The sequence below is a fragment of the Vipera berus genome (genome assembly GCF_964194415.1).
Source record: "Vipera berus genome assembly, chromosome: 1".
NCBI lineage: Eukaryota > Metazoa > Chordata > Lepidosauria > Squamata > Viperidae > Vipera > Vipera berus.
In genome coordinates this window covers 28,604,520-28,626,722 of record NC_138202.1, presented here as the reverse complement: position 1 = coordinate 28,626,722, position 22,203 = coordinate 28,604,520, and the positions used below count along the sequence as shown (strand labels likewise).

General features: G+C 37.4%; 1 protein-coding gene across 3 annotated transcripts in view; it reads right to left on the bottom strand.

The window, feature by feature from the left end:
* Nucleotides 1-22,203, bottom strand: part of SLC38A6 (solute carrier family 38 member 6) — a 47,941-nt gene that overhangs the window by 19,070 nt on the left and 6,668 nt on the right. For all 3 annotated transcript variants that reach the window (XM_081343969.1, XM_081343970.1, XM_081343971.1), the window contains 3 exons: nt 19,947-19,999; nt 19,011-19,050; nt 6,154-6,232 (listed from right to left, as the gene is read on the bottom strand). In XM_081343969.1, the coding sequence (XP_081200095.1) occupies nt 6,154-6,232; nt 19,011-19,050; nt 19,947-19,999 (172 nt within the window). The remainder of the gene's footprint in view (nt 1-6,153; nt 6,233-19,010; nt 19,051-19,946; nt 20,000-22,203) is intronic.

The window sequence follows — 22,203 nt, the reverse complement described above, 5'->3', positions numbered from 1 at the left end:
CTTAGAAAATGACACATCGCATATCTCCTACCACCTTGAAACCAAACGTTTTCTTTCCTTCCTTGATTTGGCATGCAACTATCTGTTTTTCATTTATAAGCCTTTCTTTTATTTTAAAAATCCATTGCAAAAAGGTAGATGTGAAAGTTCTGCTCCATCATAGATTAATTTAAGGAAATATAAAGCTCATGGGAACAAGAATCTCTTTTTAAAATGTTATTTAGGCAATTGGGAATTCTGCCCTATCAGCACTTAAGTCTTTGGCTGATGTTGACAAAAGCAAGAAAGATGCTTCTTGCTTATACAGCAATTTAAAAATATTTGTTATGGAAAAAAACAGTATAATCAGAGAAGCTAGCAGCTCTCAAGGTTAGAACTATGCTCTCAAACTCTCACTAAAAACTGTTCATAAATAAAAAAAGATTCCCTCTAAAACATGGTGGACTGATATGATAATTTAATATACAGTTACTCTGGTCAATTATATTAGATGCTATATACATGGGATCTAATATATTTATCCTATATGGTTAAAGAATGAGCCATGAATATTTTTAATCTGTTTCAGTGATAGCTCTTTTCCTTTACAAGGATTTCAACACCATGTCTCCAAAACGTTTTCTTTGGCTTATTCAGGCCAACTGGTAGAGAGGATTCTCTAATAAAGAGTTTATTCTTCAGTATATAACTTTTGGCACAGCCAGATGTCTTCAGCAGTCCTGGCACATTCTCTTGAAAATGTCAGATGGGCTAATATTTAGACTTCAGTTCTTATTCTATATAAATCTGTATATATGCCTTTTGCCAGAGGTCCCGAATATTTGTGAGCCAATGAAACTGCGAGAGCACATTATGAGTATTCTTAAAACAGTTGCCATGGTGGGAAAAATGCAAGATTCCCTCTCACCAATAATGCTTCCAGTTACCCTGCTCTCCTTGGTTAAAGTTAAGGCCACAGGAGTACTGTTTTCCATTGATGCACACAGGGGAGCTGGCTATTCATTTTCATGATTAAGGAAGAATTATTACTGGAATTAATAATCCACTGCTGTGTGCATGTGTCACCCCTCAATATTTTAGCCATAATCCCTTGCAAATTGCTACAACCTGATATTGTGCTCTTTGAATGAAAAAAAATCTCTATCCTAGGATGAATTGAACATGAATTCTAACACTTTTTACAATTTATTTAGATTTTCTCTAAAGTTAATTCCTCTGTAACGGGCTTCTCGGAGCCTGGGAAGATGACAGTTTCCAAAATATTACAACCACATAACATCTACATATTCTTCCTTCATCATGAAAATGAATAGTCAAGCTCTCGTGTGCATCAACGTTTTATTAGTAAGATGGTCAAGAAACCATCCTAATCAACATGGGAATAAGTTGGATACTAAAATAAGCATATCCAGGTACTATGTTTTCTGGTAACATAAAAAGTTTTCCCTTTCTATAAATCTACTTAAGGAAGACTCAGAATCCTGCCAATACGTGGCTGCTAAGGGCTTGAGAATTACCTCTGAAAAATAAGGATCTGTCTATAAATCAAAGGATCCGATTATAAGCAAGGTCACTGATCCTACTTTCATTATCAGGTCTTCTGCAGAGATCTAAACATCATCTAGGTTCATCATTTGAACACATTCATAAGGAAATCTCTCACTACCACCAGCCTGGAGTCAAAATCATTACTTGCTCATCCTCGATGTCTGGGAAATCTCACACCTTAAATCCATTGGAAGATATAATTGAGAGAATAAAAAAAAACAAAGTTTAGTGCTGCCTTCCTTGCTCTTTGATAATATGATATCAAAGAACTGTAACAATGAGACTCTTGTCTCAAAGAAAAATACTATATATAGCAGGTTGGGCATTGATTTGGTAGTAGGTATTGTTGTGCCTATTTGCTGCCTTGCCCAGCAGAATTAGGCAGGGACACGGTGGCTCAGTGGGTTAGGACGCTGAGCTTGTCGATCAGAAGGTCGGCAGTTTGGCGGGTCGAATCCCGAGTGCCACGTAACAGAGTGAGCGGCTGTTACTCGTCCCAGCTTCTGCCAACCTAGCAGTTCGAAAGCACGTAAAAAATGCAAGTAGAAAAATAGGGACCACTACGGTGGGAAGGTAACAGCGCTTCGTGTGCCTTTGGCGTCTAGTCATGCCGGCCACATGACCACGGAGACGTCCTCGGACAAGCGCTGGCTCTTCGGCTTTGAAACGGAGATGAGCACCGGCCCCTAGAGTCGGAAACGACTAGCACTCGTGTGCGGGGGAACCTTTACCTTTACCTTTACCAGCAGAATTGGTACTGTTCCAGGTGAACACCTGAGCAGGGATATTTTCGTCTTGACATTCTTACGGTACTGTTAAACTTTACTCATAATCCCCAGAGGCATGGAGTCCTTTCTGATCATTTAACAAATAGGCTAATGTTGCTCCTGTGCTTATAGAAACCACTGCTTGAGCTGTATTGTCATTTGTATTTATCCCCTTCTCCACTTCCCTAGTTTTATCCTAAGGTTTTGGCTTTCTCTCCCCCCCTTCATCCCTGTAATATAACTATGATACAAGGGTAAGAGGACGATGCTGGAATTTGTCACTGAAGTGGAGCTGGGATTCATGTATCATCTCACCAACAAATAGTCCCTTTCTTTCTTAACAGTATTTAAGAAGGGGCCTTTTTCTCTTCTCACACTCTTTTCAATTTCTCTGTTAAGAATTGGTTTTGATTTTCCTCTGCATCTGGCATCTACTTTGAGGTAGCTCACTTTCTCCTCATACCTTTTTTCCCTAGAATAGGAAACAGTTGGCCCAGATGTGCTCACCTGACCCGAGAGCCAATAGAGGAAATTCATATTATTCAAAAGAGACAATAAAAAACCTAGGAAGGAAACAAAAAGACTAGAACACATTCCCTCCAGCAGCCACTATTCAGACAAGCAAGGATCAATACCATATAACTATCAGGCAGAAAATAATGCTCTAATCAAGGAAACCCAAGGAAGAAGCCACATCCTCACAAAACTGGCAAGGCAAGCTAATATATATAAACAGCAGCAAACCAGCAAACCCCATGGTCACTTGCACTGATGATGCTACTTACTTAGGTAATGACACATCTGCAAGGAAACAGCTATGCTGAGAAACCACTAAGGACTCTACAATTCAATCCTGAATTACATATATTCTCTTCTAGAGGTATAAAAGAACCTGTTGTAGCCTTTCTGGTTGCTGGAGTAAGCTGCCACTTCATACTGAGCAATGAAGATGCAGTGGTTAGAATGCAGTATTGCAAGCTAACTCTGCCTACATCTAGCAGTTCAATCCTGACCAGCTCAAGGTTGACTTAGCCTTCTATCCTTCTGAGTTTGGTAAAATGAGGACCTATTCCTAGGTTGTTGGGGGCAATATGCTGACTCTGTAAACTGTAAGAGAGCGCCGTAAAGGACTATGCAGCTGTTGCTGTTGCTACTGTCTCAGTCTCTTCTGTGGTAGAGCTGAGTTGCTGTAAAGGGTATCTAGAGCAATGGTATTTTTTATTGAAAAGTTTTACAGTACATTTTTTAAAAAGAAAAACTCCCTCCCTCCCCCTCCCCTGCCCCTTACCCTCCCTTACCCTCCCCTCCCCCCCCCCCCGACTTCCCAGGGCTGAATACAGGGTATAAACTTTACAAACTTAAACTAAAATATGCTAACAAGCTAAAATAAAACACTAAATTCTATTGCACTTTAACTCAACTTAAACATAACTATATTACTAACCAATAACAAATAACTAATAATACATCATATAAAACCAATACTTATTCAAATGCTAAATGAAACTTTTTAGTCCCATATTTATTCTGTATATATTCAATCCATCTTCTCCATTCCACAATATATCTCTGTTGCGATTGTTCTTTCAAATATGCTGAAATCTTTGCCATTTCTGCCAAGTTAGAAACTTCCAAAGTCCACTCTTCTATAGAAGGCAGTTCCTCCTTCTTCCAATATTGCGCAACTAAAAGTCTAGAGCAATGGTATTAAACTGACAGTTTTGAGCTTCCTTTTTGTTCAGTTCAGGCCATCACCCAGCTCCTTTGCTGCTGTTTCTTCTGCCCTAATGAGAAAGGGGTCTGGTTGTGCTGGAACAGCATATCCATAATTCTTGAAGGACTACTAATATTAGAATCACCTGCTCACCTCTTAGAGGTTGCTAATTTATTTGATTGATTGACTAATATATATGGCCTCCTATTTTGTGGCATGCAACCCTGGGCAGCTAACAGTAATACAAATACAAGTAATAAAAACATGGTGTCTTCCATTTTATCTGTGAAGTGCTGGTGACATTTGATTGCATTCACTAGAGAGGTGCAGAACCTTGCATTGCCTAGTTTTCCCAATCTTGGGAATCTTTTGATTCTGTTGGCTATGTGGCAAGGAGAGGAGATAATTACTTTCTTGTGGTAGACTGTATAATCATTCACTCTTTTATTTCTTTTTTCAGAGTTTGGGGCGGAGGGGGGTTGAGAAGGTTAATTCTGATGCTTCTTCCAGGAAAACAGGAAGGAACCCTTTCATGGCCTTGCCTTCTCATGAATAGGGAGTCATCATATAGTATTAGCTCTGTCAGTCCAAGGATGAACAATGAAAATACTTCTGCTGCTGTTGCCTTTAAAAAAAAACCTAAAATATTTTTAACTGACTTACCATTCGAAAAGTATATTTTTAATGATAAAAGTTCAAATTCATGAAAGCCGAAGACTAGAAAAGCAACCAAGCAGGAACAAAGGCAGCTTATTCAAAACAAGAGCAACATTGGAACATTTTTGTCAGAAAACTAAGCCACACTATATGTGTGTTTATATATGTGTTCTTCTGTGTGTGTGTGTGTTTGATTTTGAGTTAATAGTAAAAATATAGTGGACGTAGCTACACAGCCAAATTGGAAGAATTATAAAATATATATGAAACTGGAACAATTCCCGAAGGCAACTCTAGGAACTACTCACCAAAAACAAAAATATTTAAAAATGTTGATACCTGCCAAATTTTGCTTAGCTGATTTTAAAAAAGTTTAATACAGTAAAATGAAAAGAGTAGTTTAAAAGGTTCAAGCTGAAGCACAGATTCAGTTCTTATGTTTTATGCCTAGTGTGGTTCCTTTGGCAAGTGACAAAATCCAATAGAAATTAGGTTTCATCTTGGTAGTATTTTATTTTGCAAAGGGAAAAATATTCATGTCAAATTCTCTCTGTATGAAATATATGGGATGAGGTCACCTTGTGAAGCCAGCAGTAAGGAAAACAGAAATACAACTTGGGGCTGTTTCTACAAGAAAAAAGAATCCATTGGTTTCTTTTACATGAAGTTCCAGTTGATCTAAAAGACAATTAAATAAGGCTTGCATACATCAGACCTTGAGTTAGAAAATTGAATTTTCCAATCAGAAAGGGAAACAATGGAATTCTGTCCAGCTGAACAGGAAGAGCAAGGTAATGGAAAAAGCACTTGAGGTAGCCCCAGAAAAGGGTTTTCAATATACTTCAACCTCAGTTTATATAACTATTAGACCCAATCTATTCTTCAGATAGTTTTACCACCAAGAATTCTGGAATCTTTGCTCAAACTATCTGGAAGACCCTAAGTTGGGAAGACTGTAATAACCATACCACTTCAAAGAACGTGTGCATATTTCAATGCTTGTCTATTGAAATGTAAAAAGTGACACATTAGCTATGCTTCTTGCCTTGTTATCCTGATTTCCTAATGTACAAGGACTTTTTAAAATATGCAGGTGGAAAGATGAACACATCTAATCATCTATTTTCAGCCTAAAACAGTCCAGCTTGGGAAAAATTGTTGTCACATAGTCCTGCTGAATTTGCAAACTCACTCCAAGAATTCCTCATTTGGCATAAATAAGAACAAAATATTTTTATTAGAGTTGCAGATATAAAAGATGCTGACAGCAAGCTATAACTTGCAGGCTCCTATTAATCACTATGGACTAAGTCAGCAAGGAATTACACTTGTTCTTCACATTCAGACTGCAAACTGGTAAGCACAGGTGTGGACATCTGCAAAGTCCCATCTATCTTTTTTTTCCAGAGGCATGCAAAGGAAATGATTGTATTTCCCCTCATGGAATAATTTTAAATATCTCCTTACCCACTATGGTCTCCATTCAGAAGTCCTGCTATAGCACCAGGAAGTTCGGATTTAAGAATACAAAGATAAGAAGACATAGCTGCAAATATAGAACCAAGCATTAGTCAAGTGAGATACTGGCCATTGTACATTTGAACCAATTGGTTGAAAGTAAAGGGGAAGAAAAAGGTCTAAAGGTCTCCTTAAACTGTGTGGCACCACCAAATTAACCCAATTGTCATCCGTCACATATTTCTGATGAAAGTTCAGATGTGCTTATAACATGAACACATTTGTTTAAGAAGCAACTGAACTATGAATTGCTCTACCTTTGAATTAAGACCTAAAACAATCTTTTCTAACTTGGTGTCTGACAAGTTGACTTGGACGAGAAGTTCTGCTGGAGATGCCTGGAGTTTCAGATGCACCTACCAAGAGGCATCAGATTGGGGAAGGTTACTTTATGTCATTTTATTTTATTATTTGTTTATTTATTTATTTGATTTCTATAGCTGTCCATCTCAGTAAATGATTCTGGGCAGCTTACAACTCAAAACATGTATTACTATAAAAAAAATTAAAAACATTTTAAAACAATAAAAGCAGTAAAAAATAAAAACAGTAGAGAACATTAAAACATCTAATTCTTCATTGCTTATACAGTATAGATAAAATAATGCCATTTATTCCTACAAGAGATAGGGAAATTAAAGATGCAGCTAAAATCAGCCTGTGACATAGATTATTCACCAGTGAGGCTCATGAGTTATTGCAACAGATTCTCTCTCTACCATCTTTGACATAATGATGGACATTTTACAAGTACATCAATAACATTTGAGTTTTGTGACCATCAAGATTTATAGTCTTCATTTAATGCCAAGTTTTGTTTTGTCATTTGCACTGGAAAACCAAGGCATTTGAAATCCTTGGGAAAATACTACCCAGATATAAATCAGCCTATTCAATAAGGAGTTTTTCATGGTTTGTGATAATAATAATAATAATAATAATAATAATAATAATAATAATAATAATAATAATAATAATAATAATAAGAAGAAGAAGAAGAAGAAGAAGAAGAAGAAGAAGAAGAAGAAGAAGAAGAAGAAGAAGAAGAAGAAGAAGAAGAAGAAGTTGGAAGGGACCTTGGAGGTCATCTAGTCCAACCCCCTGCTCAGGCAGGAAACCCTATACCATTTCAGACAAGTGGCTGGCCAGTCTCTTCTTAAAAACTTCCAGTGTTGGAGCATTCACCACTTCTGGAGGCAGATTGTTCCACTGGTTAATTGTTCTAACTGTCAGGAAGTTTCTCCTTAGTTCTAGGTTGCTTCTCTCCTTGACTAGTTTCCATCCGTTGCTTCTTGTCCTGCTTTCAGGTGCTTTGGAGAATAGCTTGACTCCCTCTTCTTTGTGGCAGCCCCTGAGATATTGGAACACTGCTATCATGTCACCCCTCACCCTTCTCTTCATTAAACTACACATACTCTTTATTAAACTACACATAATAAAACCATACATATTTATGTTTTGTTATTAAATTACACCCCTTCATGGATTACTGCCTTGTCGTGGCGAAGGGGCTTGCGTAATTCAATGAAGCTATGAGCTATGCCGTGCAGGGCCACCCAAGACGGACAGGTCATAGCTGAGAGTTCTGACAAAACGTGATCCACTGGAGAAGGAAATGGCAACCCACTCCAGTATCTTTGCCATGAAAACCCTATGGACAGTACCAAAAGGCAAAACGATATGACGCTGGAAGATGAGCCCCTCAGGTCGGAAGGCGTCCAATATGCTACTGGGGAAGAGCAGAGGGCTAGTACTAGTAGCGCCAGAAAGAATGAAGCGACTGGGCCAAAGCCGAAAGGACGCTCAGCTGTGGATATGTCTGGTGGTGAAAGGAAAGTCCGATGCTGTAAAGATTTTTTCTCCATAGGAACCTGGAATGTAAGATCCATGAATCAAGGCAAGCTGGACGTGGTCAAACAAGAGATGACAAGACTGAACATCGACATCTTAGGTATCAGCGAACTAAAATGGACAGGAATGGGTGAATTTAATTCAGATGACCATCAGGTATACTACTGCGGGCAAGAATCCCTCAGAAGAAATGGAGTAGCCTTCATAGTCAATAAAAGAGTAGGAAAATCAATACTGGGATACAATCCTCAAAATGACAGAATGATCTCAGTTCGAATCCAAGGCAAACCATTCAATATCACAGTAGTCCAAGTCTATGCCCCAACCACCAGTGCTGAAGAGGATGAAATTGACCGGTTCTATGAAGCCCTACAGCACCTTATAGAAGTAACACCAAAAAATGATGTCCTTATCATCATGGGGGATTGGAATGCTAAAGTAGGAAGCCAAAAGATAACTGGAATAACAGGCAAGTTTGGCCTTGGAGTACAAAATGAAGCAGGGCACAGGCTGATAGAATTTTGTCAAGAGAATACGATGGTCATAGCAAACACTCTTTTCCAACAACCCAAGAGACGGCTCTACACATGGACATCACCAGACGGTCAACACAGAAATCAGATTGACTATATGCTCTGCAGCCAAAGATGGAGAAGCTCTATACAGTCGGTAAAAACAAGACCAGGAGCTGACTGTGGCTCAGACCATGAGCTTCTCCTTGCAAAGTTTAGGCTTAAACTGAAGAAAGTAGGGAAAAGCACTAGGCCACTCAGGTATGAATTAAATCATATCCCTGTTGAATATACAGTAGAGGTGACAAATAGATTTAAGGAATTAGATCTGATAGACAGAGTGCCTGAAGAACTATGGACAGAGGTTCGCGACATTGTACAACAGGTAGCAACCAAAACCATCCCAAAGAAAAAGAAATGCAAGAAAGCAAAATGGCTGTCTGAGGAAGCTTTGCAAATAGCTGAGGAAAGGAGGGAAGCGAAAGGCAAGGGAGAAAAACATAGATATGCCCAATTGAATGCAGAATTCCAGAGAATAGCTAGAAGAGATAAGAATGCCTTCTTAAATGAACAGTGCAAAGAAATAGAAGAAAACAATAGAATAGGGAGGACCAGAGATCTTTTCAAGAAAATTGGAGAGATGAAGGGAACGTTTCATGCAAAAATGGGCATGATAAAGGACCAAAATGGCAGGGACCTAACAGAGGCAGAAGAGATTAAGAAGAGGTGGCAAAATTACACAGAAGAACTATACAAGAATGAGCTTAACGTCCCAGATAATCACAATGAGGTGGTCACTGACCTCGAGCCAGACATCCTAGAATGTGAGGTGAAGTGGGCCTTAGAAAAGCTGAGCAACAACAAAGCTAGTGGAGGTGACAGTATTCCAGCTGAGCTATTCAAAATCTTAAAAGACAGTGCAGTAAAAGTGCTACACTCAATTTGCCAGCAAATTTGGAAAACTCAACAGTGGCCACAGGATTGGAAAAGATCAGTTTACATTCCAATTCCAAAGAAAGGCAGTGCCAAAGAATGTTCAAACTATCGCACCATTGCACTCATTTCTCATGCTAGTAAAGTCATGCTTAAAATCCTACAAGCTAGACTTCAGCAGTATGTGGATCGAGAACTACCAGAAGTACAGGCAGGATTTCGAAGAGGCAGAGGAACTAGAGATCAAATTGCCAACATACGCTGGATCATGGAGAAAGCTAGGGAGTTCCAGAAAAACATCTACTTCTGCTTCATTGACTATGCTAAAGCCTTTGATTGTGTGGATCATAACAAACTGTGGCAAGTTCTTAAAGAGATGGGAGTACCAGACCATCTTATTTGTCTCTTGAGAAACCTATATGCGGGTCAAGAAGCAACAGTGAGAACTGGACACGGAACCACTGATTGGTTCAAAATTGGGAAAGGAGTCCGGCAAGGCTGTATACTGTCGCCCTGCCTATTTAACTTATATGCAGAGCACATCATGAGAAAGGCAGGGCTAGATGAATCAAAAGTTGGAATTAAGATTGCCGGAAGAAATATCAACAACCTAAGATACGCAGATGATACCACTCTAATGGCAGAAAGTGAAGAAGAACTAAAGAGCCTCTTGTTGCGGGTGAAGAAGGAGAGTGCAAAACTTGGGTTGAAACTTAACATTAAGAAAACCAAGATCATGGCATCTGGCCCTCTCAATTCCTGGCAAATAGATGGGGAAGAAATGGAGGTAGTGACAGATTTTGTTTTCCTGGGCTCCAAGATCACTGCAGATGGGGACTGTAGCCAAGAAATTAAAAGACGCTTGCTCCTGGGGAGGAAAGCCATGGCAAATCTAGACAGCACACTAAAAAGCAGAGACATCACCCTGTCAACAAAAGTGCGTATAGTCAAGGCTATGGTCTTCCCAGTTGCAATGTATGGCAGTGAAAGCTGGACCATAAGAAAGGCTGAGCGCCAAAGAATTGAGGCCTTTGAACTATGGTGCTGGAGAAGACTCCTGCGAGTCCCTTGGACCGCAAGGCGATCAAACCGGTCAGTCCTAGAGGAGATCAATCCTGACTGCTCTTTAGAAGGCCAAATCCTGAAGCTAAAACTCAAATACTTTGGCCACCTAATGAGAAGGAAGGACTCACTGGAGAAGAGCCTAATGCTGGGAAAGATCGAGGGCAATAGAAGAAGGGGACGACAGAGAATGAGGTGGCTGGATGGAGTCACTGAAGCAGTAGGCGTGAGCTTAAATGGACTCCAGAAGATGGTAGAAGACAGGAAGGCCTGGAGGAATGTTGTCCATAGGGTCGCGATGGGTCGGACACGACTTCGCAGCTAACAACAACAAATTAAATTACAACAATAAATGGCAGCTATAAAATTTTGCAGACTTGAAATAGTTAAAGATTATATATTTTGAAATTGCATGAATATGACATCTATAAAAATGGATTACATTAAACCAGAATGTCATGTACCTACAGCAAAGTGAAATTAAAAATCATTGTGAGGTCACTAAATAAGGAAGCATTCATGTACTGAATCACAGAGGTTCTCCAAATAAAGCTGACCTTCCCAACTGACAAATTCTTAAGAAGACCTTTTATTTAATTTTGCAATTCCAAAAAAGAAAATATGATTAGGTGTTATAAAGGCACATAATCTGAAAAGCATAAGGATATCTAAAGATAAAACTGCTATTTTCTGATAATGACTAAAAGGCACCAACTAATGTAAAGAGGTATTTTTTAAAGAAAAAAAAACAGCAAACAAATGTGAAATACTTTTGTTTCAAAATACCTTTCTCTAATTTCCATTAAGTAGCTATATTGTGCATATCTTAAACTGAAAGATCAAATACACCACAAATATTTTTTTAAATCACATCAGCTTTTTTTTAAGCCTTCAACTGATATCCAGATCAAATTTCCTGCTAATATACAATCTGTCACTCTTCCCCATGCATGTATTTTAGCCTCTGGCTAGTCATTTGATCATTTTTATCCTTTGTTGTATGATTGACCCTTTTGTTTCTTAAACAACAGAGCTACTTCTTTGAATACCTCTTTTTAAAAAAACCCTTCAATTTTCTGTTATACTCATCTGTCATTATATAAACTAAAAAGTATGTGTCTACCTCTCATATACTGTTTTTTTTCTTATAGACAATAAAGGAAATGAATGCTAAATTAATGAATACAATTTTGCCCTTAGGCTTCCTTAAGGAGATATTCCATTTTTTGGCTGCTCATGAGCAAATGTTGCTATTTGGATGAGTGTGTTTTATGGAAGGAAGGAAGGGAGGGAGGGAGGGAGGGAGGAGGGAAAGCTACTGGGTCATTGATACTGTTTCTTCCATGCCTTCACATCAAAGGAAGGCTTTTACATATAAAGATCACCTTCAAATAATACTAATAAATATTGGAAGGCCACCATTCAATAATATGAAACAACATATTCAAAAATAAAAAGTGTAATGAAATGCAAACATTACATGCTCATTAATGTTTACTAATCTTCACAGCTGCCCTGTCATTTGCAGAAAGAAGATTCAAAAAATAGTGCAGCACTAATCTACATGGACTTATTATTCTAACTGCCAACTGAGAAGTAGTCGGAAATTAACTTCTCTTTATGTGTAATTTTAAATAATTATCAATGTATTATCGAAGATGGAATGTTAGCCTATAAACTGCACAAATCAGCTCTTGTTTAGATTTTCAGATGAAAGTTTTATAGGCAAATGTTGGACTGGTTCTTATTGATGACGAATGCTACTGTAGATCAAATTGTTTGCTTTTATGTATCTGTCCTCTAAGTCTGATTTATACATGATCTTAAATTTGTTTTGCTTGCCCTCGTGTTAGCATGATATGTAAATCCCTTCACATGCTAATTAGGTCACTTTAATTTGCTCAACAAATTTAAGTTTAAAATATATTTGCATAATGCTTAATTCTGCTCCACTCTGTAGATTTATGATACTGTATCTCTTACTCTATTTGCACACATGGGTTATCAGTGCTTCTTTATTAGCTTTTAGCACCAGCACATTCCATCCTTATGTTTTTCTAATTCAGCTTTCATTATACAATTACTTTCCATGTTGCACGGTTGTCACTGAAACCAGGTAATAGTCTAAGTCCTTTTGATGCAAGGTGAGCAAATGAGTTAAAGATGACTTTGTAGCCTGTATATTTTCAGTGAGCTTGGTGAAAGCAGAAATCCTACAGTTCCCTCATCCCCAAATTCTACAGCTGAGACATGGGAATGTTAAGCCTACTGCACTTTGCTCCTGGCAATTTTGAATACATTCACCATCTCTCTAATGCTTAGGATCAGTATGTCAAATATGGTATCAATTATGTTTGTTTCCCAACAGGGCTCAAGGTCAGAATGTCTGCTTTTCCATATACTATTTAGAATTCTAAGCTGGTAAAAGTGGATGAAGTTTGAGCTTTCTGTGCAACTCCCACTAAACTGCCCCTAACTGATTTCACATATAGTACCACAATCCTGCTATATACCTCCTGGAGAGCCAGACAACCCTAAAGCAACTTAATGTGCAATGATTTTTTTTCCAGTAATAGAATTGATGGGGGGAGCCATTTTAATGACTAGATAACAGAATAACAGAGTTGGAAGCGACCTTGCAGATCTTCTAATCCAAGCCCCTGCTCCAGCAGGAACCCCTATACTATTTCAGACAAATTCTTGTTCAATCTCTTCTTAAAAACCTCCAGTGTTGATGTGTAGATGAGTAGAGTATGAGTAGAGATGAGTCTAATGTAGATGAGCAGAGGCACCATTGTTTTCAGACTAATGGAGAATACCATCTCCATGGTTCTTCCAGGAAATTCCTACCTTATTTTCTGATAACCTCCTCTTTTATAAGTTAACATACAAGAGAATCTACTGTGCTTGATTAAACAGTAAGGAAGACTTAATAAATAAAATGGGAATAGCAAATACATAGGAGAAAACATAAACTAAAGCCAAGTAAAGTCAAATATTCATTTTGGACTTCAAAAGCAGATTTCACTAAACTCAGAACAACAGTAAACAAAATCCATAATACAGAAGCTAATGGAAAAGAGAGTTTCTAAAAATGAAGATAGATAATGGCAACTACAAATGAAAGGAATAAATGGAAGACAGAATATGGCTGTAGAATATAATATGGCTGTAGAAAAAGCTTGATTAAAATCAGAAAACAAAGCAGCAAAAAAGGAGATATAGGAGGCTGAAAGAGAGACAAGTCACAAACTAAGAGTAGCCTGGAAGAGTAGAAGAGAATCAGCAAAGTTTATGTTTAGAACCACTTAGCAAAACATGCTAAGAACAGCAAAAAAGTTTTGTTTTTGCTGATATGTACAAAAAAGGAACAAAAAAGTTAAATATAACTCAGCAGTGTGATGTGGTTGCAAAAATATAATTACAGGCTGCATTAACAAAAGCATGGATCCAAGTCATAGGATATAAGAATTTTATACTGTATTGGTCAAATCTGTGCACCACTCTTTCAGAACGATTCAGACAAACTAGAGCAGGTTTGAAGAAGGGCAATGAGGATGGTAAGAGGATTAAAAGAACTGGGATTGCTTAGTCTTGACAAGAGAAGATGAGGAAATATAGGGGAGCATTCTTCAAGTACCTGAAAGAATATTAGGCACAACATGATTGAGATCTGCTCTCTGATGTGCCAGAATTTGAGACACAAAATAATGGTCCAATGTGACAAGAAGGGAAATTCCAACCAAATGTTAGGGGAAAAAAGTAGATGACCAGGCTGAGCCCAAGGGAGGGGCCAAGCATGTCATTAATCTCGAGTCCCTTCGTGCCCACAAGAGATTTAAGTCCAGCCCACCTTGAATTCCATTAACTCTTATCCACCAACAATTTGCTTTGACTGTTTATTTATTTATTTTATTTAATTTGTATACCGCCCTTCTCCCGAAGGACTCAGGGCGGTGAACAGGGCCATAAATACCAAAATAACCAAAATACAAAATTAAAAAATTAAACCTTAGTGCCCAAATGTAAAAATAAATTATATTAAAACAATAATTAAAACCCAAACCCATCAGACCAGGCTGGCTTGTTCAAACAAATAGGTTTTTAGATCACATCGGAAGGAGCGAAGGTCGGGAGCCATCCGGAGCTCAACCGGTAAACGGTTCCAAAGGTCAGGCGCACCCACAGAGAACGCCCTCCCCCTGGGAGCCACCAGACGGCATTCTCCGACCGGTGGCACCCTAAGGAGGCCCTCTCTGTGGGAGCGCACTGGGCGGAGGGAAGTTGATGCCGGCCGCAGGTGCTCCCTAAGGTATTCCGGACCCATGCCATGTAGGGCTTTGTAGGTCATTACCAGTATCTTGAATCTCACCCGGAAGGTAACCGGAAGCCAATGCAGTTCACGGAGCAGTGGTGTAATATGGGAGTATCGGGAGACCCCCAACACAACTCGCGCGGCTGCATTCTGCACCAGTTGGAGCCTCCAAGTGGTCCTCAAGGGCAGCCCCATGTAGAGAGCGTTGCAGTAGTCTAACCGAGAGGTCACGAGCGCATGAGTGACTGTACGCAAGGCATCCCGGTCTAGATAGGGCCGCAACTGGCGCACCAGGCGAACCTGGGCGAAGGCCCCCCTAGTCACAGTTACTATATGATCTTCTAAAGAAAGCTGTGAATCTAGGAGAACTCCCAAGTTGCTCCATCCTGGAGCTAAAAAAGAAACTTCCTGACAGTGAGAAATATTAACCAATGGAACAGCTTGCCTCTTGGAGTCATAGGTGTTCTATTGTTGGAGGTTTTCAAGGAAAGATTGGGCAGCCATTTGTCCAGGATGGAATAAGAATTCCTGCACTGGGCAGGGGGATGGACTGGAAGACTTCTATGGTCCCTTTCAGTCCTATGATTTTATGATTCTATGATTTTAGGTAAGAATAGTGAAAACAAATATAAACTTCAGAAGATGCATTACTTCACCCTCAGTTTGCACAATGCTGACACACACACACACACACACACACACACACAAATTTGTTTTTAAAGCTTCACAGTCATAGTCTTGGCTCCAGTTTTCCCTAATTACTCAGTCCACAAATAAAAGATCAATGCCAACATTTCAATTTGGTGACAAAAGGAGGGTATGTGTCAAACATTTAAGGAGTTGTCAGAGAGTTCATGTGATTCTCTTTCTTTACTGAAGTGTTTTCATGACACCTTTAAAAACATCTGATGTGTGAAAAGAATGAACTGCATTCCCTCTGACTAGTTGTTCCTACCAATTAGTTTGGTTCATGATGTTGTGTGGAAGTATATGAAACAAACTAAGAAAGCACAACATATAATTTTATTTCAGCAAGTATCTATATGAACAGTTTAGACTCTAATACTCCTATTATCAATCATATGGATATTTAATTTGCAAAGTGATTTGCCCTCTCTGTGATTGCTCCAATGACTCTGTGAGAAAGAGAGTTCTATTCTTTGACACCTATAAAGTTGAACTATATTTACTTTTCTCAACTCACTAATCAAACAAATGAGATTATCTACCTTAAGATCCTCTTGTAATGCCAAATAAAATCCATGAAGCGGAACCTAGATAGAAATGTTCTTTACATGGACAAACTAACAAACAATCTTGACTCCACAGGATTTTGGATGTTATATCTTTTGCATTATTCCAAATAATACTCAAAATATTACCAGTTAGTCCCCAAATTCAGAAATATCTTTAATTAAATCATCTAACCTTAGTCTACATAATTTATATAGGTTGAATAATGCAGCCTATAACCAAGTTTTTAAAAAATTCTGAATCCCTCCTTAAAATACAATTCTAAAAACATCCTGGACTATTTACTACATTATACAAAAAATACAACAGACCTTAATGGTTCCAAATTGTTCAACTAGCAGATGTCAAACTTGCCTCAATAAAAAGAGAGCTGGAAATCCTCAATTTAGAACAGTAAGGTAATTAACTTTCTGGCCAAACATAGCTTCTGCTGAAGGGGTAAGCACTCAAATTAGTCTAAATCTCTCTGTAAACATTCAATAGTTGTGGAAAATACAGAAGGAACTCAAAGACTAAATCAGGCCAACCTCTACCAAGAAACGGATGTTTCATGGCAGAGATTGGTGATGTTTGCTCTTAAGTGCCTGTTTATTTCATATCCACTTGTAATTATGTACTGTGGGGAGAAAAAAAACCTCTACTTCCAATTTTCATCAGTGTTTGTCTAATTTTTTGGACTAGCCTTTTTAAAAATGTGTTACATGAAAAAAATGTGTTTTAAGAACTGAGGAGTTAGATCCATTTCAATATTATTCCACACCATGCTTTAGGGGGTCTCCCAGTCTTAGTATTTAAATGAAGTATTTTAAATCTACAATGTTAATTAATTCCAATGTTTCTCTTCTCTTCTAACTTATCGTATAAATCATAAAACTTACCAAATTTTGTCTTCCCCCCAAAAATGTATGCCATTCTAATAGCAAAGAGGATGAGCAAAAAATCAATATTCTTCAATTTACAAAAGCTTTTCCTGTTATCCTAAGGCCAATTTTCTTTGTCTATACAACCTGGCAAAGATTATCTGCATGGACAAGATCAAAAAATCAAGATGATGGACACAATGCAACTGAAGCCCCACCTATATTATTGGCATCTTGGCAAAGCAATAAAGTCTGTTCTACATTATTTTTATACAGAACAAAAGAAGACTTTAGCCATAAAGTAAGCCAGTGTTTTTCAACCTGGGCAACTTTAACAAGTTTGAACTTCAACTCCCAGAATTTCCTAGCAGCTGCCCTACAAGGCAGCATTCAGTTTGTCAAGATGGAATATGATCTACCTTCAAACTTGTTCATATCCTCCCACCCCAGCCCCCCACTCTCCCCAGGGATTATGACCCATAGTTTTCAGAATAATTAACTCAGAGCAAAGTTTCTAAAAACATTCTGCTATTGTGGACTAAATTGTTTGGAAATTATAAGGACCATCAGTTAAATAAATGCCCTTTCCCAACACTTTTTGTGAGAGACATTTATGAGATTGCTTTTTCCAATGTATGAGATAATATTGATAGTTGCAATTGTATATGCCTTGCTATCACATCCATTTTAAAGGCCTTTTTAAACTAAAATGTTAACACAAAATTAAAAATTTATTTGATGCACCCCATGCCATAAACCAACGGCTCCCAACTGTTTCTATACTCTGTGCCCTAGAAAGCTTCTGATATGTTCTCGCACCCTTTACAAAAGTTTGAAACAACAGCAACAAAATATGCATATACAGTATAATTTTGAAAACCCAAGTTTTGGCATCCCCTGAAATATCGTCTCGCATCCCTGGGGGGTGCAAGCACCCCCAATTGGGAACCCCTGTCATATACCGTACTAACTTTTATGAAAAACTTGCTGATTGAAGTTATTTTTTCAACACAATCTCTGAATACTAAACTTTTCAGATCAGAAATTGGACAACTCACTAGTGATGAACACAAAGAGGAAGAAGCTGAGGTAGTAAGTAGGCTCTGAATGCTAAATTATGGGTATACTACCTGATAGATCTCTGTAGGCTGGCAAAGGTTCATAGTTTGAGAATCCCTGGCTTAGAAGTCTATTGAAACCAGCTTGATTCCCTGAAGCATATTTAGATTAAAAAAGCTATCACTCATTCCTCTTCTTGGTCAATAGTTCTAATTAGTCCATTTTATTTTATTTTTTTTAAAAGAGGAACTTGCTTTAGCCCTTTCACCTCATGTGATTACTGAACAAACATCACACACAGCAAGAGATCTATTAAATAGCTGATACATCTTCAAATATTCTTATATATGAGCACAAGCTTCCTCCCCCCCCCTCCCATTACAAATCTGTCAGCTTTTTAATGGCTTCCGCAGACCTGCCAACTGAAACCAGCTTCATTTCAAGTAAAACATTGAAGTCCATAATTATGCAGGAGCAAATTAGTATGCTGAACTTTCTACGCTTCCTTGCACATACATATTTACAAGAACATCTGCAGGACATTTTACATGAGAAAGGCCAAAGGGGACAGACTATGCCACTTCCTTTTCCTTTAGAAAACACCAGTCGGATGTAAATATATTTGCAGTCATAAATATGAATGTAGCAATCTATTTTCATTTAATTACCAAAACCTTTAATGTTTTGGAACATTATTTGAAATATAAAGTTAATGAAATAAAAGGTCTAATTTTCATATTCCAAGTAATTGTTCTACAGTTTGAATTGTAATATAAATGAAATAAACATAAGATTTAATTTTCGTATTCCAGGTAATTGTTCTACAGTTCAAATTGGAAATATGCTAAATAGAGTTACTACTGCTTTATCATTTATATATTATATAACCATATTAAGGTTTAATGTACATTGTCTCTGAGGGACATTCAGTATTTTAATGTCTGGAAGGGTTTTCCTTACCTCCAATGTTTTGTATAATGATTGTACTGGCCACAATAACCTGCCAAAAAAGTAGATTAGTTTAAGAAAAGAAGAAACATTCCCTGTTGGATATAAATCATGTGTTTAAAAACTCATAAGAAATTGCTGAATTAAGAAATTAGCTAAATATTTATACAGGATGGATTTTTAAATTTATTTTAAAAAATGGAAGGATAAATCAAGATGATTTTTAAAATATTTTATAACTATGATCAGAAGAATAACTGCTATAAGTTTATATATTTTACATCCAGTAGAATGAAAGAGATATTTGCATGCCCTGCTAATGACAATTTTCAATTTTCTTTCATGTTGAACAGGTCATTAACAGTCTCTATAATTATATGGGAAAGTGATGTAAGAAAATTCTATTCTTTCTAAGGGTGAAAGAACAAAAATAGGGGAGGGTTGGGGGAGTCATAAACAAAAACATTTCTTCTCTTACATGTACAAAATTCCATGTAAATACAGGAGCTCTGTAGAACTCTAGAGTATGCTCTAGTGCAGACATGTCAAACATAAGGCCCGGGGGCCGGATCCGGCCCACGAAGTGGTTTCATGTGGCCCGCGAAGCCATCCTGGAAACAGTGAGGGAACGGCCCCCACTGCCTTGGTCCTGGCCCAGAGACCCTCCTTCTGCCAGAGACCCTCAGATCTGTCCCACTCCTGCCCAGGCCCCCATAGGCACCCTTGACGCAAACGATGTAGAGCTGACCATGCCCACCCAGTAGGCCATACACACTCTAGCCACGCCCACCCAGTAGGCCACGCCCACCCAGCCCCTTGAGGGCAACCACAATGCTGATGCGGCCCTCAATGAAATTGAGTTTGACACCCCTGCTCTAGTGTAATAAAACTTTATCTTTGTTTTCTTGGATTTCAGCATATTAATTGCAAGAGGAGTTTGGAAATTACCTTCCCAGGTGAACCAAAGGCAAAGAGACCAAGGTCTTCATAAGATGTGACAGCTATAAAAAGAGAACAAACAATTCACAATACACATTTAGTGGTATATTATATATAGTTAAGGGATTCTTATAAAGTACAAACTTTAATTTTTATAGATCTAACTAATATGCTTCTTTCTTTTCTTCTTTTAAAAAAAATCCCATTGTACCAGACCTGGTATGTTTTTTCTACTTATTATACATTTGGAACAAATGTATATTTAAAACATGATATTTTATTTATATTTATATTTAACATGATAAAAGACCATTGCTTTGCATGTTGACTACCTTATATCAATATATCACTTCACAACCATTATTAAAGTCATATCAATATTCAATCATTAACAATGATACCTTTATTATTAAATAATAACATCTACCTATTCCAGGTCCTTTGGAAGGACTCAATAGGTGATCAAAAATGCCAAAAACAGTTTAAACATCTCATTGGGTGATAAACTATAATGATAATAATAATAATAATAATAATAATAATAATAATAATAATAATAATAATAATAATAATAATAATAATAATAATAATAATAATAATGGCTTTTATCCTTTCTATATCCAAGAAAGATATATAACAAATTCCCGAATACAAAATAGTGTACCATTCTATTTACTCATATTGTAATTTTTTTTTGGGGGGGGGGAATCTGGGAAATGATCTGGGAAAAAGATTTTGGTAAGTATACCATATGAAGAAAATTCCAATTTTTGCTAACTTAGCGTGTTAGGAGCTATATTTGTGAATTTTTTCAATGCAAAATACAGTTTTATAAAATTTGTGTGTTTGTGTGTGTATTTTGTGAATATATAATACACACACACACACACACACACGTCTTGAGTGTTTTTGCCTAACATGCAAAGCAGCCCAGGTTCGAATCTCAGAAGGGTGTGGCTGACCGATGAGAGCAAAGAAGCTTGAAATAGCTATCAGTCTCCCTTTAATTCTTTGTCAGCAATCCACATTTATTTGTGTGTGTGTGTGTGTGTGTGTGTGTGTGTGTGTATTAGAAAATGTTCAGAACTTCACATCTTGGATACAAATCTTTGAGAATGTATTGCAGAAGTAAATCTTCTGGCACCCATTGGAGCTTGTTCCCAAGTTTAGCATGCTCAATACTACAAAATCAAGGAAATAAATATATGGGATTTAATATGCGTATTTTTTATCCAAAAGGCCTATTTCACAGACAATTTTTATCAGACTCCACTATTTGCTGGGTTTTACTTCTAAAAGCATTCTCAGACTGATCCACCAGACACAATTAAGCTGTGATAGCTTTCAACATGATTGTTTTACTGCTGCTTTTATTGATTAGCTATAATTTTAAAATGTGTTTATTGTACATTAACTGCAGGCTTACTTTACTAAATATTGCAGAGGGAAATATTTACTGAAAAGCAATTGACAGAATAAATAATAATTTACACATAACAATAGGATCTTACCTCTTGAATATATAAAAGTGCAGATCAAATGGAGAAGAGGAACAGTCTTTGAGAAGAACCAAGGAAAGTTGACTAGTCAGAGATAGCTACACAGAACCAGAAGTATGAAGAAGAAAACCCAACATGAAAAAAATCTGTTCCATAAAAAGTAAAGGCACAGAAGTCCAGAAATTAAAATTGAAACAGGAAAGAACAATATAAGATAGCCAGTAACAACTGAGAAAGCTGAATGGGTGAGTTGCAACCATAAAATAATGAAAAAAAGCTGAAATAATCCCAGACTGTTTTATCTCTCCTATCATGCCGCTTGGGGGGCGCAAAAGCCCTAATAAGCAGGCATATACATAGAATGAAGGCTATTGCTAAGCACATTGATTTGTGCTTCTTAGATTGTAAGCCGCCCTGAGTCTTCGGAGAAGGGCGGGATATAAATGGGATTAAATAAATAAATAAATAAATAAATAAATAAATAAATAAATAAATAAATAAATAAATAAATAAATAAATAAAATAAAATAAAATAAAATAAAAGGGCTTGGGTGAAGAAAAGCTAAGTTCAAAATGTCATCCAAACTTAACCAATGGCTTGATATGACTGTGAGTTTTGATGTTTTTAAAGCTATGCTTGTTGTGTCATGGCAGTTGTGATAATTACCCTCCAACATTGGGAGGTGAGGGCAGAAAAGGATATCGTGGGATAGTTTGCACATTCTATTGATTCACCTTTCTTTGGTATTGGTATGAAGATTAGCCGC